This window comes from Alligator mississippiensis, chromosome 1, assembly GCF_030867095.1.
Source record: "Alligator mississippiensis isolate rAllMis1 chromosome 1, rAllMis1, whole genome shotgun sequence".
NCBI lineage: Eukaryota > Metazoa > Chordata > Crocodylia > Alligatoridae > Alligator > Alligator mississippiensis.
In genome coordinates, this window is record NC_081824.1 from 295,054,966 (window position 1) to 295,067,790 (window position 12,825).

At 39.5% G+C, this 12,825-nt stretch overlaps 1 protein-coding gene across 6 annotated transcripts in view; it reads left to right on the forward strand.

The window, feature by feature from the left end:
* TTC3 (tetratricopeptide repeat domain 3) overlaps positions 1 to 12,825 on the forward strand; it is a 101,664-nt gene that overhangs the window by 11,505 nt on the left and 77,334 nt on the right. For all 6 annotated transcript variants that reach the window (XM_019476117.2, XM_019476114.2, XM_019476112.2 and 3 more), the window contains 7 exons: positions 2,358 to 2,411; positions 3,987 to 4,110; positions 6,155 to 6,240; positions 7,185 to 7,279; positions 10,222 to 10,284; positions 11,317 to 11,371; positions 12,542 to 12,704. In XM_019476117.2, coding sequence (XP_019331662.2) covers positions 2,358 to 2,411; positions 3,987 to 4,110; positions 6,155 to 6,240; positions 7,185 to 7,279; positions 10,222 to 10,284; positions 11,317 to 11,371; positions 12,542 to 12,704 — 640 coding nt within the window. The remainder of the gene's footprint in view (positions 1 to 2,357; positions 2,412 to 3,986; positions 4,111 to 6,154; positions 6,241 to 7,184; positions 7,280 to 10,221; positions 10,285 to 11,316; positions 11,372 to 12,541; positions 12,705 to 12,825) is intronic.

Below are 12,825 nucleotides of genomic sequence, written 5' to 3' on the forward strand. Positions count from 1 at the left end.
TACCTGGGAGGGTAAGGTATAGGCCAGACCACAGGATCTTTGAGCTCTTGTTAGTTGTTCAGGTCCCCCAGCAACTGAGGCCCATTATTCCCCAAACTCTGCAGGTTTACAACCACAGATATACAAGCACTAATGATTTGCATTTAATCTTATATATTTATATTTCTGTTTCACTAAAACTTTTGGAGCTGGATATAACCAGTTCTGCTGTGGACATGGAAAGTGTCAATTAGTTGACATTTTCCATGGGGAGATAAATCTCTATGGGCTTTATATTTCTGTCACAGTTATGCTTCTGAAAGGAAGGATTCCTTATCTCTTTCCTTCACCAAGAGAAACTAAGAAATCAAACACGCATCCATCTGTTAACCCTAAATTATATCTAATATATTTGGTTTAACATTTGGTGTTATGTTAATTATTCCTACTAATGTGTAAACTATAATATGGTATGTTTAGATTATCCCATCTAATCTAAACTCTTGTGCTCTGTGTAATGTGAGCTGTTTCAGTTGGACACGTTAACTGCTCTCTTTCCTTTTCTGACCAAACAAATGGTCTGCAAAGGGTCTTGTTGCAGGCGTTCAAAAATATTTTTTGGCCCGTTCTGCTTTTAACCACACTTCTGCAGCTTAACCCCAAATGTCTGTTGTTTAGTTGTACGTTTACAGCAACAACATATAGTTCCAATCTTTACGTAATGGAGGATATAGGCAAGATGGAGGTACTTATGCGAAAGCCTCTAACGAGCTCCTTACACAGCGAGCATGCAGGGCTCCTATTGTCCACAGCCAGCAGCTAGTACAGAGCCCCACATGCTCTCTTTGCTGTCTTCTGTGCACTGTTACTTTCTCTTTTCCCAGCAGAGGCTCATGCTGCAGAAGCTGTTGTTACCATATTTGTTTGCTTAAAATATGCACCCCAATCTCCAGCCATTTTTTTTGGGTGGGGGAGAAGTTACGTTGTGCATTTGAAAATATGGTATATGTTTGCATGGTGCATAACAGTAGGCTCTGATGTCTGGTTGGGGCCTTTAAAGACTACTGCAGTACCGATGATGATATAATCATGTCGGTGAGGTAAATGATCCTCCTCCCCTACAGACTGAATTAAAAGAACTTTCTTTGTGACCATTTTCATTTTGTCTGTGCTCAATAATAAGTTGTTGTTTGAAAACTCTTTGGCTAATAGTGTGTCCAAAACAATAGTGTAACAGTAGAAGATGCCAAAATAAAGTAGGAAGGAAATAAGCAAAGAGAACTGAGGGTGGAAAGAGAAAAAGATGTACTCTTTAATACCCCAATTTAGATACTTTATTCTTTGGGTTTCTTGATTTTTTTTTTTTTTTTTTTTTTTTTTTTTTTTTTAATATCTGTTTGTTATCCACTGAAATGGATCATTTGTTCAACCCAAAATGGAATTTTGCTGGTCCACCCTGCTATTAAATGGCATTTCATAAATAGATATTTTGCTTTTGTAAGTTGAATGCATTTCACATACTTGGGGTTCCTTTTTCTCATTATTTATGCCACTTTCCCTTAAGTTTTCCGTGTGCACCATTTCATTTCCTTTTATTTCAGAAACTCTGTGCATCTTCCCAGCTCCTCTCAAATGTCAAGGGTCCCATTCCCTCCTCAAGAGGGGGTGTGCTCCTTCATTTTCCTTTTCTTCCATATTTGGGTACCTTTTTATCACAGTTTTATGTGCATCACCATTTACCTGGTTCCCACAATCAGATGAGTCACTGTCTGTAAACGGTATTGGGAGATAAACAGAGTTGATATGTTGAAAGGTTTTAATGGCTGCCATCAATTGTTTTTTTTTTACATACAGACTGTTGCAGAGATTGTTGAAGCTCCTAGCTTGTCTAAACACATAGGTGGGTTCTATGGGTATGTCTACATAACACAGTGCAGTAAACTGCAGATCTCACATAAATGAGCTACTGGAAAGAGTACAGCTATGACAGCAAGGCTTTTAGCCTTTGCTAATTAGCCCAGTTGAGAAAGTGGGTATATTAGCATTGGTGGAGAGCTGCCCTACCATGCCTGTACTGCTTGTAGTACTTAAACTAAAGCTAGCTGCATATCATGGTGTTGTACTTTGTATATATATCCCATGTGTCCCTCTTCAGCTGTAATTTTCCCTGCTATTTACTTACGTCAATAGAAGACTTCCTGAAATTTTTGGAGTAAATCAGAAGCAAAGTCTAAATTTATCTTGCTGTAGAAAAAGCCATTCAGTTGAACTTTAACCAAAAGAGTCATTCTGAATTGAAAAAGAAAACAAAATCAAATCCATATAGCTAGGGAGGAAGGTCCTTGTAACTTCCTTTTGTGTACTCTTTTTTCTTCCAGAATGATCCATTTTTTATCAATGGCATATTAAGAATCGGTACAAGAATAGAAAATGTAAGTTGGTTCAACTTCTTTCTTAATTTTTTTTTTTTTTTTTTATGTATGTATCAATACAAATACAGCAAAAGCTCTGTATCTGGCACCCATGGGAAATGGGGTATGCCAGATAACCAAATATGCCAGTTACCTCAGAGGCATCTTTGCCTGCCTCCTGATGCATCTGGTGCATCAGTGTGCCAGAGGACAGGCACCGTGCTGCCCTTCCCATGCCTCCTGCCCCTGCCCTGTACATCCTAGAGAGAACAGTCCCTTCCAGTCATACTGGGTTACATGTAAACTTTATTAATTTATCAATAAATTTGCTGTGGCCCAAAGTGGGACTCAGCGAAACCAGAAGCAGAACTTCCGTTTTCACTTTTGCCGCGTCAGCTGGCATGCCTGTTAATAGAGCATGCCGGTTAATCAAGTGCCAGATAACACAGCTTTTACTGTAGAACTCTTCCCTTTTAAGATGGCTAAAGCTATTGTTTCTTAAATTCATGTTACATGAGTATGTGAAAGCTGGAATCATTGGTTGGTACAGAACTTGCTTCTTGGAAGACTAATTCTTGGGCTTTTGTTGCCTGGATGTCCTTTTTCTTTTGTATGTCACTTCCAAGTATTTTTCCAGTTTGACATCTTGTGTAAGTAATATTCAGAATAAATTATTGATGTTTTGAAGACCCATATTATAGTTGCTTTTCATAGCAGGAGAAATGGAATAGGCACATATGCCTTATTGCTTGTATTTTATCTAAGTGTCATTGTGTCTCAAAGGGCATGGATTTAAATACACAACAACACTCTAAGTTGACAAAATTTGTTTAAGAGGTAAAAGCATATCCAAGGCAACAGACATTCTATGCTTAATCCTATTGTTTCAGAAGAAGCTTTGGGACATGGTTAGTAGATCAAACAACTTGGGTTTCTAGGTACAAAGACACCAAAATATATTTAAGAATCAAGATCTCTCCACTTGCATCACCCTGTCTACAGATATAAGAATCTTAAGAGTCAGGTTACATGCTGCCTCCATTTTTATAGTTGGAAACCATGAAAAATTTTATAGATCAAACCCTATGACTTGAATGGTATTCAGAAACTGTATGGTGGGAATCAGGCATTACATGCTTGCTGGACTATGAAGTAATTATAAAAATGGAGTTTATGCATCAGTAAATCCTAGCTGGCTTAGTAATCGGGGCAAAAAACACATACCAAGATTGTCCCAGAAACCACTGATGGTTTCTTTGACAGTATTTTACGTGCAGAAATAATGTTTTATTGTGTGTGTTGTATAAAGCAGAGAGATCCTCCCTCAGCTTCTTTTTGGTGCCTGGACTGATGTGGTCTACGGAAGTGAAGTGTTTGTGAACTGTTGCACTTAGTTTTGTGGGCAACAGCCCAGGCAGCAGACAGATTGCTCTTGCCTCTCATTTATGAGATAGAAGCTACATTGTGCAACCATGTTACAGAAATTGTATACGTTTGTTGCTTTTATATCATGTTGCAAACAATTTAGGTGACTTTTCTCTCATGGGATACACTAAGTCTAGCTGCTGACTCTAATTTCTCCCTTCTTTTTGAAAGAAACTCTTTGATGTTGGGGATGCCCTCGATTGGGTAAAATACACAGGTGAATTCAGTGTTCTAGAGAAGTTAAAAAAGCTTGGTGATTACTGTTGGCCTCCCCTTGAAGTTTTCTTTGCTGAATGTAAGTATAAACATTTTTTAGAACAACAACTAGTTGTAAAGTAGTTAGTCTGCATCCTGTATGTTTCTTAAAAGTCTGAACTGGTTGAAGCACCCAGAAAAATTTAGAATGATTTTCAGTTTAGAGCAGTTACTCTAAGTCTTTGCACATATGGATGCCACCAAAATAATGCATGCTGCTTCTGTACAGGTGTTTGAAGTCTTTTAATCAACAACGCCTATTATGGATTGCATGTGGCTCCTGGAATCAGAGGTGGTAGGCTTGGATGCGCATCCCTGAGCCAGTCTGCATGATGGGCTGCAACTGACCCCATATTCCCTCTGCCTTCCCCCCCGAACCTCTGCTTTCCCCCCCCCCCCCCCCCGACTCTGCATTTAGCTGACACACTGCACACAGCACACACTAGCCCCTGGGGCAAGCCTGGAACTGGACCCACAGTTGTATGTGGTACTGAGAGTCTGGGTCATGGGCTGCATATGGTTTTTTTCCTTCAATTTTTGTCAGTTGGTCTACATCTGAAAACAGAGTTTTGTACTTTTTTACTTTGAGATGTCTGGGTTTTTTTCTCTGGGGTTTAATATGCCTGTTGCTGCAGCTGTCACTGATGCAACATTTTCTGCTGTAGAAAAAATAAACATTTGCTATTCTGCCCTCACTAACCTTGGAATTTGATTCTTTCTTTGCTTGTAGTGCCTTTTTCCCTTTTGAAATAGAATTAGCCAGTATTTTTTTTTCTTTTATTCTATTCCAAAAACAACAAGTAAAGGAAATAAGGCAGGTCAACTTTTTTTTTTTCATCTTTGAAGAAAACAGTTGGTTTATATTTAACTATAAAGAAGCATTTTCTAAAAAGTACAGTACACATTTAATAACCAGAAGTTTGCCGATTTGATAAACTTAGTTTAAGTATCTCAAAATTATGGTTTCATTAGGAACTATTGAGGAGTCAAGTCAAGCTGAAAGCATTTAGATTGGCTTATTACTGGAGAGAACCAGAATTTCTGCAATCATGTATCTCATGAAACTGCCTCTTTCTGTGAAAGTTCAGTGTTGTTTTACTTGTTGTCCCTTAATGGCAAATGTGTTACCCATACATTTCCACATCACGAAACCATGAACAATCTGTAGGAATTACTGAAATTTAAAAAAATTAGCAAACAATTGGCATGTAATAACTTGAGTGACTCCAAAGATTTGTTTAGGACTGTCTTTCATTACTTGTCATTTGGCCATTCTTTGTTTCCAAAAGCTGTCCAATCAGTTGTGGCTTAAAAAGTGGATACAGTAAAGCTGGTTTACAGTGTTGCAGTGAAGGACATTTCCATCATCCCATGAGATTTGCCTAACAATCAAATATTGGACTAGATTACAGGCAGTGAAGGAAAAGGATTAATGGAACTGTTAATTTCTGTACAATTTACTACATGAATGTGAAAGTTAACATTACAAACAGATATCAATATCTTATCATGAATAGACCTAGTTAAAGTATTATCTAATTTGTTTAGTAAATTTAGTTATACTTTTAAATAAATATTCAAATATAGTAAGGAATATGATGCCCATTTTAATAATAGCAAAAAATCAGTGGCATCAATAGGCAATGACATCTGGTTAATCATTTGTATGTATTTTATTTTATAGGGATAGCAAGAGTTGGGCTTTGGTTCAAAGGGAGTATCATTTAGGCCTTGATCCAACAATACAGTTACAAATGTAACAAATGTAAATAAATGTCTTATTCTTGAAATAAGGCTGTTCCCATTCTAGAAATTAGGAACAGATTTAAATACTTTGAATGGAAACCTAAAATTTTTGTCCTGAATTGGAGGCATATATATTCTTTTGGATATCTTTTGTTTACTCTTGGCTATTTTTTACTATTCATGTTGAGGAAGATAAAAAACAAAACCTGGCATATCCTATTTTTGGTTTAACAATAACAGTTATTGTTGTTAGGATATACTGTTATTCTTAGATGTAAGAAACCTAATTTCTTGTCTTAATCACTTGGGTTTTCTTTTTGTCCTATTTCTGTATACAGACAAAAATCATATAACTAGGGTTGCAATGGAAGATTGCAACTTAGTTGAAGAGTTCGAAGCTCAAAGTTGTGAAAACTGTAAAAAGGTAGGAAAAAGCTCTGAAGTACTGTGCATTTTTTTTTTTTAAGCAGAAAGTAGTTTGGGATAGTTGGAACTTTTAGAAATCTATATGGAAGTAGCTGGCCAGACAGTAACACTCACAGGATCATACCCTAATAAATGAAATATTATTTTTTACAATGTCTACCCTGTTCATCCATGAGGGCCATACATCTTTTCCAGAAAGCTCAAGTCAGTACTTAAAGGCTGGATTCTTTGTTCTAATCTGTGCCTCTTAGGTGCTCCTGTACGTCTCTGGTCCAACACTTTTTCTAGTGCAGGGGACACGTTAAATGTGTTGGTTGTGTTCCATCTCTTCCCCCTGGCCTGGTCCCTTAATTGACCAAGGCCATTTGATACAAGTTGAAGCAGCTCAGTGTGGTGGCTGATTTAAAATTTCTAGTCTGTTTCCTGGAGAAACCTGGCTCCAGTTTGATGTGGGCTAGGAGGCTTTGACCAGGCCTAAGCCAGGCAGCTGGAAGCTACACTGGCAATGCAGCCAGAGAGCAGGGAAAAGAGGCAGCAGCATGGGCACAGCTCCCAACTCTCCATCCTTGATGCAGCTCCTTGTTGCCTGGCCCCAGGATGGGTGTCGGCAAAAGCCCCTCCTGTCAGAGCCACTGAAGCCTGCCTAGCTTCACATGTGATATGCTTCTGACCCTGGGATTAATCAATTCTCCCTGCTTAAGCAAAGTGAGTGAGAAGTTGACAGTATTTGCAGTGTAAGAAGTGGAACAGTTTTTCATTTCAGTTCCACAAATAGAGTTTGGATTATTACTCTACCCTTAAATCAATTATAAGTACACTCAGCATTCCCTATACAAGCAGACAGGAGGCTTATCATTTAATGCCCTTTGTATTTTTCATGATAGCTGAGTTAAATTCTGACTGGCTATACGTTTGTGTTTTTTTCTTTTCTTAACCTTACAGGAAAGTGAGTTAATGAAAAAACGAGGAAATAGTGAGTTTTCCAAAAGGAACTGGCAGTGTGCTATAATCTTCTACACTAAAGCCATAGAATATTGGTAAGAACAAATTCAAGTAGCTGGATCATTTTTATATTTTGCACTTTCAACTTTTTTAGGATTGTACTGATTTGTTTGTCTCTCCCTGGTTAAAGATCAGCAGGGATCCTGGTTTTCTCTAAATTAAAAAAAAAAATCACACATTCTCTGATTTCAAAATCCAAAATCCATGATTAAAATGAAACACCACCATGTATATAGGTATCAGCTGAACACTATTTTCTTGATATATTTACAATTTAAAAGCAGTTTGGAAGCTTACCAGTGTCTTAATTGCTATAATAAAATAAATTCTAGATACCTATACATTTTGCCATTTGATTTTTGGGTTTTTATCATGGAAAATCAGATTTCCCTCCGCCCCCTTTCACTCACCAGGACACAGGTCTCCAGGTCCCTTACTCCCCTGCCCCTCCAAACCTGCCAGAGGGGCTCCTAGCTGCCAGGGCTATGGGGCTAGGGACCCAAGCGCCGCATCCCTTTGACCCCTGCAGCAGTGCCTGAGTCCCACAGCTTGAGCAGGGAGAACAGCGTCGAGCCCTGCTCCCCCTCCTCCATGGGCAGCACAGCCAGAGCAGAGCCCATGGGGGGAGGAGGCTAGGCATGTGTGGACTTGGGGCCCCCTGCCCTGCTGCCTTCCCCACAGGGGCCTCTGCAGCGCAGTGGGTGGGACCTGGTGCAACAGGGGAGAATGGGGACAGGCAGGGAAGCTCTTTGCTGCTGCGAGCACTGTGCCACCCTGACAAGGTACTCATTTGGTAGCAGTGAGGGGCACGACTCTGCCACGCTGCCCCCGCTGCAGCCAGGTGGGCGGGGGGAGCTTCACCAGGGCAGCGCAGGGCTCACAGTAGCACGGAGCTTTCCTGCCCAGTCCTGCTGTGCTCTGCTGTGCTCTGCTCTGCTGGGTTCAGCCTGCTGGGCCCTGGAGGCCCTGGGTGGGGGAGGGCAGTTGGTCGGGGAGTCCAAGTCCACAGCAGACAGCTTGCCCCTGCCCCCACACTGCACAGATCTGTGGGGCACATGCCCCCCTTCCTTCTTGGAATGTGCATAGCAGCAGGGACACCCCCCCCACCCCCTTGTGCAGCCCCCTGGATAAGCCGCCCGCTGCTCTGTCACACTCCCTGCCCGGGCCCTGCAACTGTGCATTCTAGGCAACAGCTCCAGCCCTGCCCAATCCGTCCTCCCTATGGGGTCCTCATCCCCACCCCCCCACCCCCCCGACTTACCTGCAGGAGGTGCCCTCCAGGCTGTACATGCACATGCCGCCCCCCCCCCCCCCATGACCCCCCAGCCCCCTGCAGGTTGGAACTCTGCCAGCCTGCAGAGAGCTCTTTGCAAAAGTGGGAAGTCCATGTATTTCTCTGCTAAAATGAGAGATCCATGTTTTTCTTAGTTAAAAGGGAAAATCCACATTTTTCCCATGGGAAACAGAACCTGGATCCCTGAAGATGAGATACCTAAGAACATGCTTTAAGTTTAGCAATTTTGTGCTGTATATTGTATGTTCTTTTGTATAAGACATTAATACAAGAAAGGGTAAATGAATTTTTACAAAAAATCCCAAAATATTACACCAATTCAAGACAAATTTTAAAGTAAATGACTCTTCTGCCTTCCACAGTAGCCTTCAGTATGGTAAGTGTTTAGCCTTGCCAACAGCAGGAAAACAGAACACACAACGACTAAAAACCAAAACAAAACAAAAAATGCCCTAAATAATGACAGCCTTCTATGCTAGGAATCTCAGTGTTGATAACAACTAGTAGACATGATAATGGGATCTTTTGTGTTAATTCTTTGGTGTAGACAGTTTATCATAAAAGCATCTGGAAACTATTTCACAGGCATGTTTTTATATGAGGAAACAGTGCACGTAAAATGAAAGCAAATGTTTGTGCAAATACAGTATTTAGTCTATAATACTGACATATTATGAACTTGCCACGAAACACTGAGTTGCCAAAATATCTACCTCATTCTATTTGAGACATGTGGTGAGCAGAATCAGGAACTGTAAAGGTTAATGCATCTGTTACTCCCTTTTGCCACTGATACTGTACCCTTGCATTTTGGTGGCAGGCCTTGCCCCTTCTTGCCCTGCCCCTCAATTTTTAGCTCTCTTAGGAGATCTAGCCAGCTAGCTCTAAACCAGTGGTCTCCAACCTTTTTATGGTGAAGATCACTTTTTGGCACCCCAGTATCTACTGCACTACCTGCGTCCCGCCTCCTGGACAAGCTGCCAGGGCTCTGACCCCACTCACCCAGCCTGGGTGGCAGGGGGCGTGGCTCAGCCCAGCCACATGAGTCCTGCTACTCCTGATTGTGGAGCCTCTGACAGACTGTGAGAGACTGTCAGAAGCTCCACAATCGACCAGTTGATCAAGATTGACTGGTTGGTGACTGCTGATCTAAACTCTGGGCTATATGTTTGACATTGTGATCTAGAACTTAAGGCTAGTTTTTCTCTTTCAAGTAAAACATAATATTCAATATTAATGTGCTGCATAGAGATTTCAGCTGAGCCAGAATCAACAGTTAATCCACAAATTAGGTATGAATTGCTTCTAGTACTTACTTAAGGAAAAGGTGGCAGGGGTTAGGTATTTTAGACCTTTCTTAATTCTTCTAGTTTGAGTTTTGAAATGAGTAGTTTGATTTCGCTGAGATGCATACGTGGGCCCAGAACCTGCAGATCATTACACCACATGCCTAACTTGGTGAATGTGAATAGTGCATTGACTTGAAAACAATATGATATTTGATTAAGTTAAGTAGCTGCATTATTGTTTAGATGTATAGTTTTGAATATATTGAGGAAATGAAGTGGTTGCTTCACTTTTCAAGATTTACTTGACAAATTAAAGCTCTTTAGGGTAATTAATTTTGTTTGTCTTGCATGTAATGATGTTTTGGGGTTGTTGTTTTTTTTATATACTTTGTAGCCCTGAAAACCATCTTCTTTACAGTAATCGGGCTTTCTGTTTTCTTCTCACTGGAGAATACAAGTAAGTAAACCTTTTTTATAGGATCTGAAATGTTGAGGTCTCCTTTTAATTATGAATTGTAAATTGATAATATACTTAGTAAAATAATGTTTCAGTGCCTTAAACATGTAGACTTGATTTTCTGAAGTAGTAGTGGCACAGCATCAAGGGAACTAGATAAGAAGTTGTCTACAGATAGCTAACCTATCTATGACATACATGTGAACTATACCAACATCTCAAGAGGGGGCTGAGGCTTTATCATTCAGCTTTAAATGTAAGTGTTGCCATAAATCTTCACTGCTCTTTCCCAGAGCTGAGCAATTCAGAAAATCTGCTTATCTTGTGTGTTGGATTGCTGTTCACATAAAAGGGCATTCTGCAAAAGATGAGATTGTGAACTTGAAAGATGTAAATGTTTTTAGAATAAACACATTTTGAATACATATAATTCATAGCAAATATTGAGGCCTAAAAACATTACAGGTCACATGCTATACTCCTAATCCTTTTACCTACTTGGTGATCACACACACTTTCTTGATGTCTCATAACCCCTCTCTGACTTCTTGCACATACTCCCTGTACTCATACTCTCTTTACGTACAATACAAGCATGATTTAGTGACCGTACTTGTTTTGACTGTCCAATTTCCCTTTTTCTACACCTCTCTAAATTTAACTGAACATACTGTTTATCGCTCCTGTCTGGATTTCCTGTCCTCCAGTTCTACCCTAGGCTTTCTTTGATCTATTTACTTTTATTGAACTGTTTCATTGGAAAGTCTCTAATGAACTCTGTGTGAAACTCAGAACTAGTAATGCTGTACTTAGGTTAACAAGTATTATTTCTTGTTGCTTCCTCATGTAAATTTGCTATGCACAACTTTGATTAAAAGTTCTTTGGAGCAAGGCTTGTCTCCTTGTTATGTGTATTCAGTGCCTAACACAGCTGAGCCCTGGTATATAGGTATTGCCACAGTAAAAATAACAAATAATAAAACAGCAATTAAATAAAAATAATACTTACTTTCTTTTTCCATTTCTTTCAAGGAGAGCCCTTGGTGATGGAAAAAGGACCGTTATTTTGAAGCCCACTTGGCCAAAGGTTAGTTTAATATAATTTGACAGTTCTACTTACTGTTCCAACAAAAATATATTGGGTGTAGGCCTGACAGCCAGCTTAGCATAAGCAACGCCATTTTGTGCTTTGACTTAACTAATGCCACTAAATGCAAAGCCAGTGAGTCACAATCTAGGGTGACTTGTTATAACTCATCTCAGCAAAAAATTAAAATAGGATGTGGTTTAGCAGTTCAAAGCAGCAGAATGCATACGGCTGCCAAACACAAAAATGACCACTGTGAAAGATGATTAATGGATATTTTAACATAACCGTATCCAGGACATACAGAAGAGAACTGTAAGAATGTATAAAAAAAATCCTAGGAAAAATACTAGAAGGTGGGGGAGAGCAACGCATAGGGGAAAAAAACAAAACAACTAATTAAACCCCAGTGGGATGACAGACACCTGGCCAGCTGAACTCTCTATATCCATTGGAAAGCTCGCGTAAGAATATCTGTGTTGACTGTTAGGGCTTGCTTAAAGGTTAAGTGTTGCATGTAAAACCTTGCTTATATATTGGTATGGCTTATGTGTTCAGTAAATTTAGGATCTGAGACTGGAATATAGTCTGATTGTTTCATTTCCGTTTGCTGCACCCCTTGACTAAATTTTAGTATAGGGTAGTATGACTTTTTCTTTAGCCCACCTGATCCAAGGCCCTGATTCTTACAGAGGCAGTGTTCTCTACTCTCCTTGGCTTAAGTGAAAGCAGAACATCCTCTCATGGGCTTAGAATTTTTTTAAAGGGTGTGGGGAATAAGAGTTAGTATAATATTAGGTGCATTTTTTTGTGTATAAAGAAAGGAGTGGAAACATTTGATACATTTTAAAAACTTTGTGTGATATGATATTATAATGCTTCATATGCCCAGGACTTCACTATTAAGTATACTGAAGAAGCATAAATGGGGACAACTACATAATTATCCAAGTAAAAGGCTATGGTTGGATTAGGAAGAAAACAGAGACGATGTATTGATTTATGAATAATTAGTCCTCTTTGATAGGGCAAATCCTTTTTTAGTGCAATTTTTGAATAATCAATCTTATAAAGACCTTTGTTCTGCATTTGTCAGGACTTTTTCTTGTAGGTTGATTTAGTATTTTCCTTTTTATGAGACTAATTACTTTTTAAATTCAAAATATGTAGGGTCACTATCGTTTCTGTGATGCTCTCTCACTCCTGGGGGAACATGAACAGGCAATGGTAGCTAATGAAAGAGCCCAAGAGCTATGCAAGAATAGTCCTGAAGGACTTAAGGATCTTATTCAACAAAACACAAAGTTACGGAAGAAAATAGAAGAAATTAAAGGTAACTTTTCCTGTTTCTAAGATGTTTTTCCGAATACATCAGAATTTCTTCAGCTCAGCTGCAACTTGCCTTTAACATTTTTTTTCAGTTGCTAGATCATTGCTTTTTCTGTACAATTTCT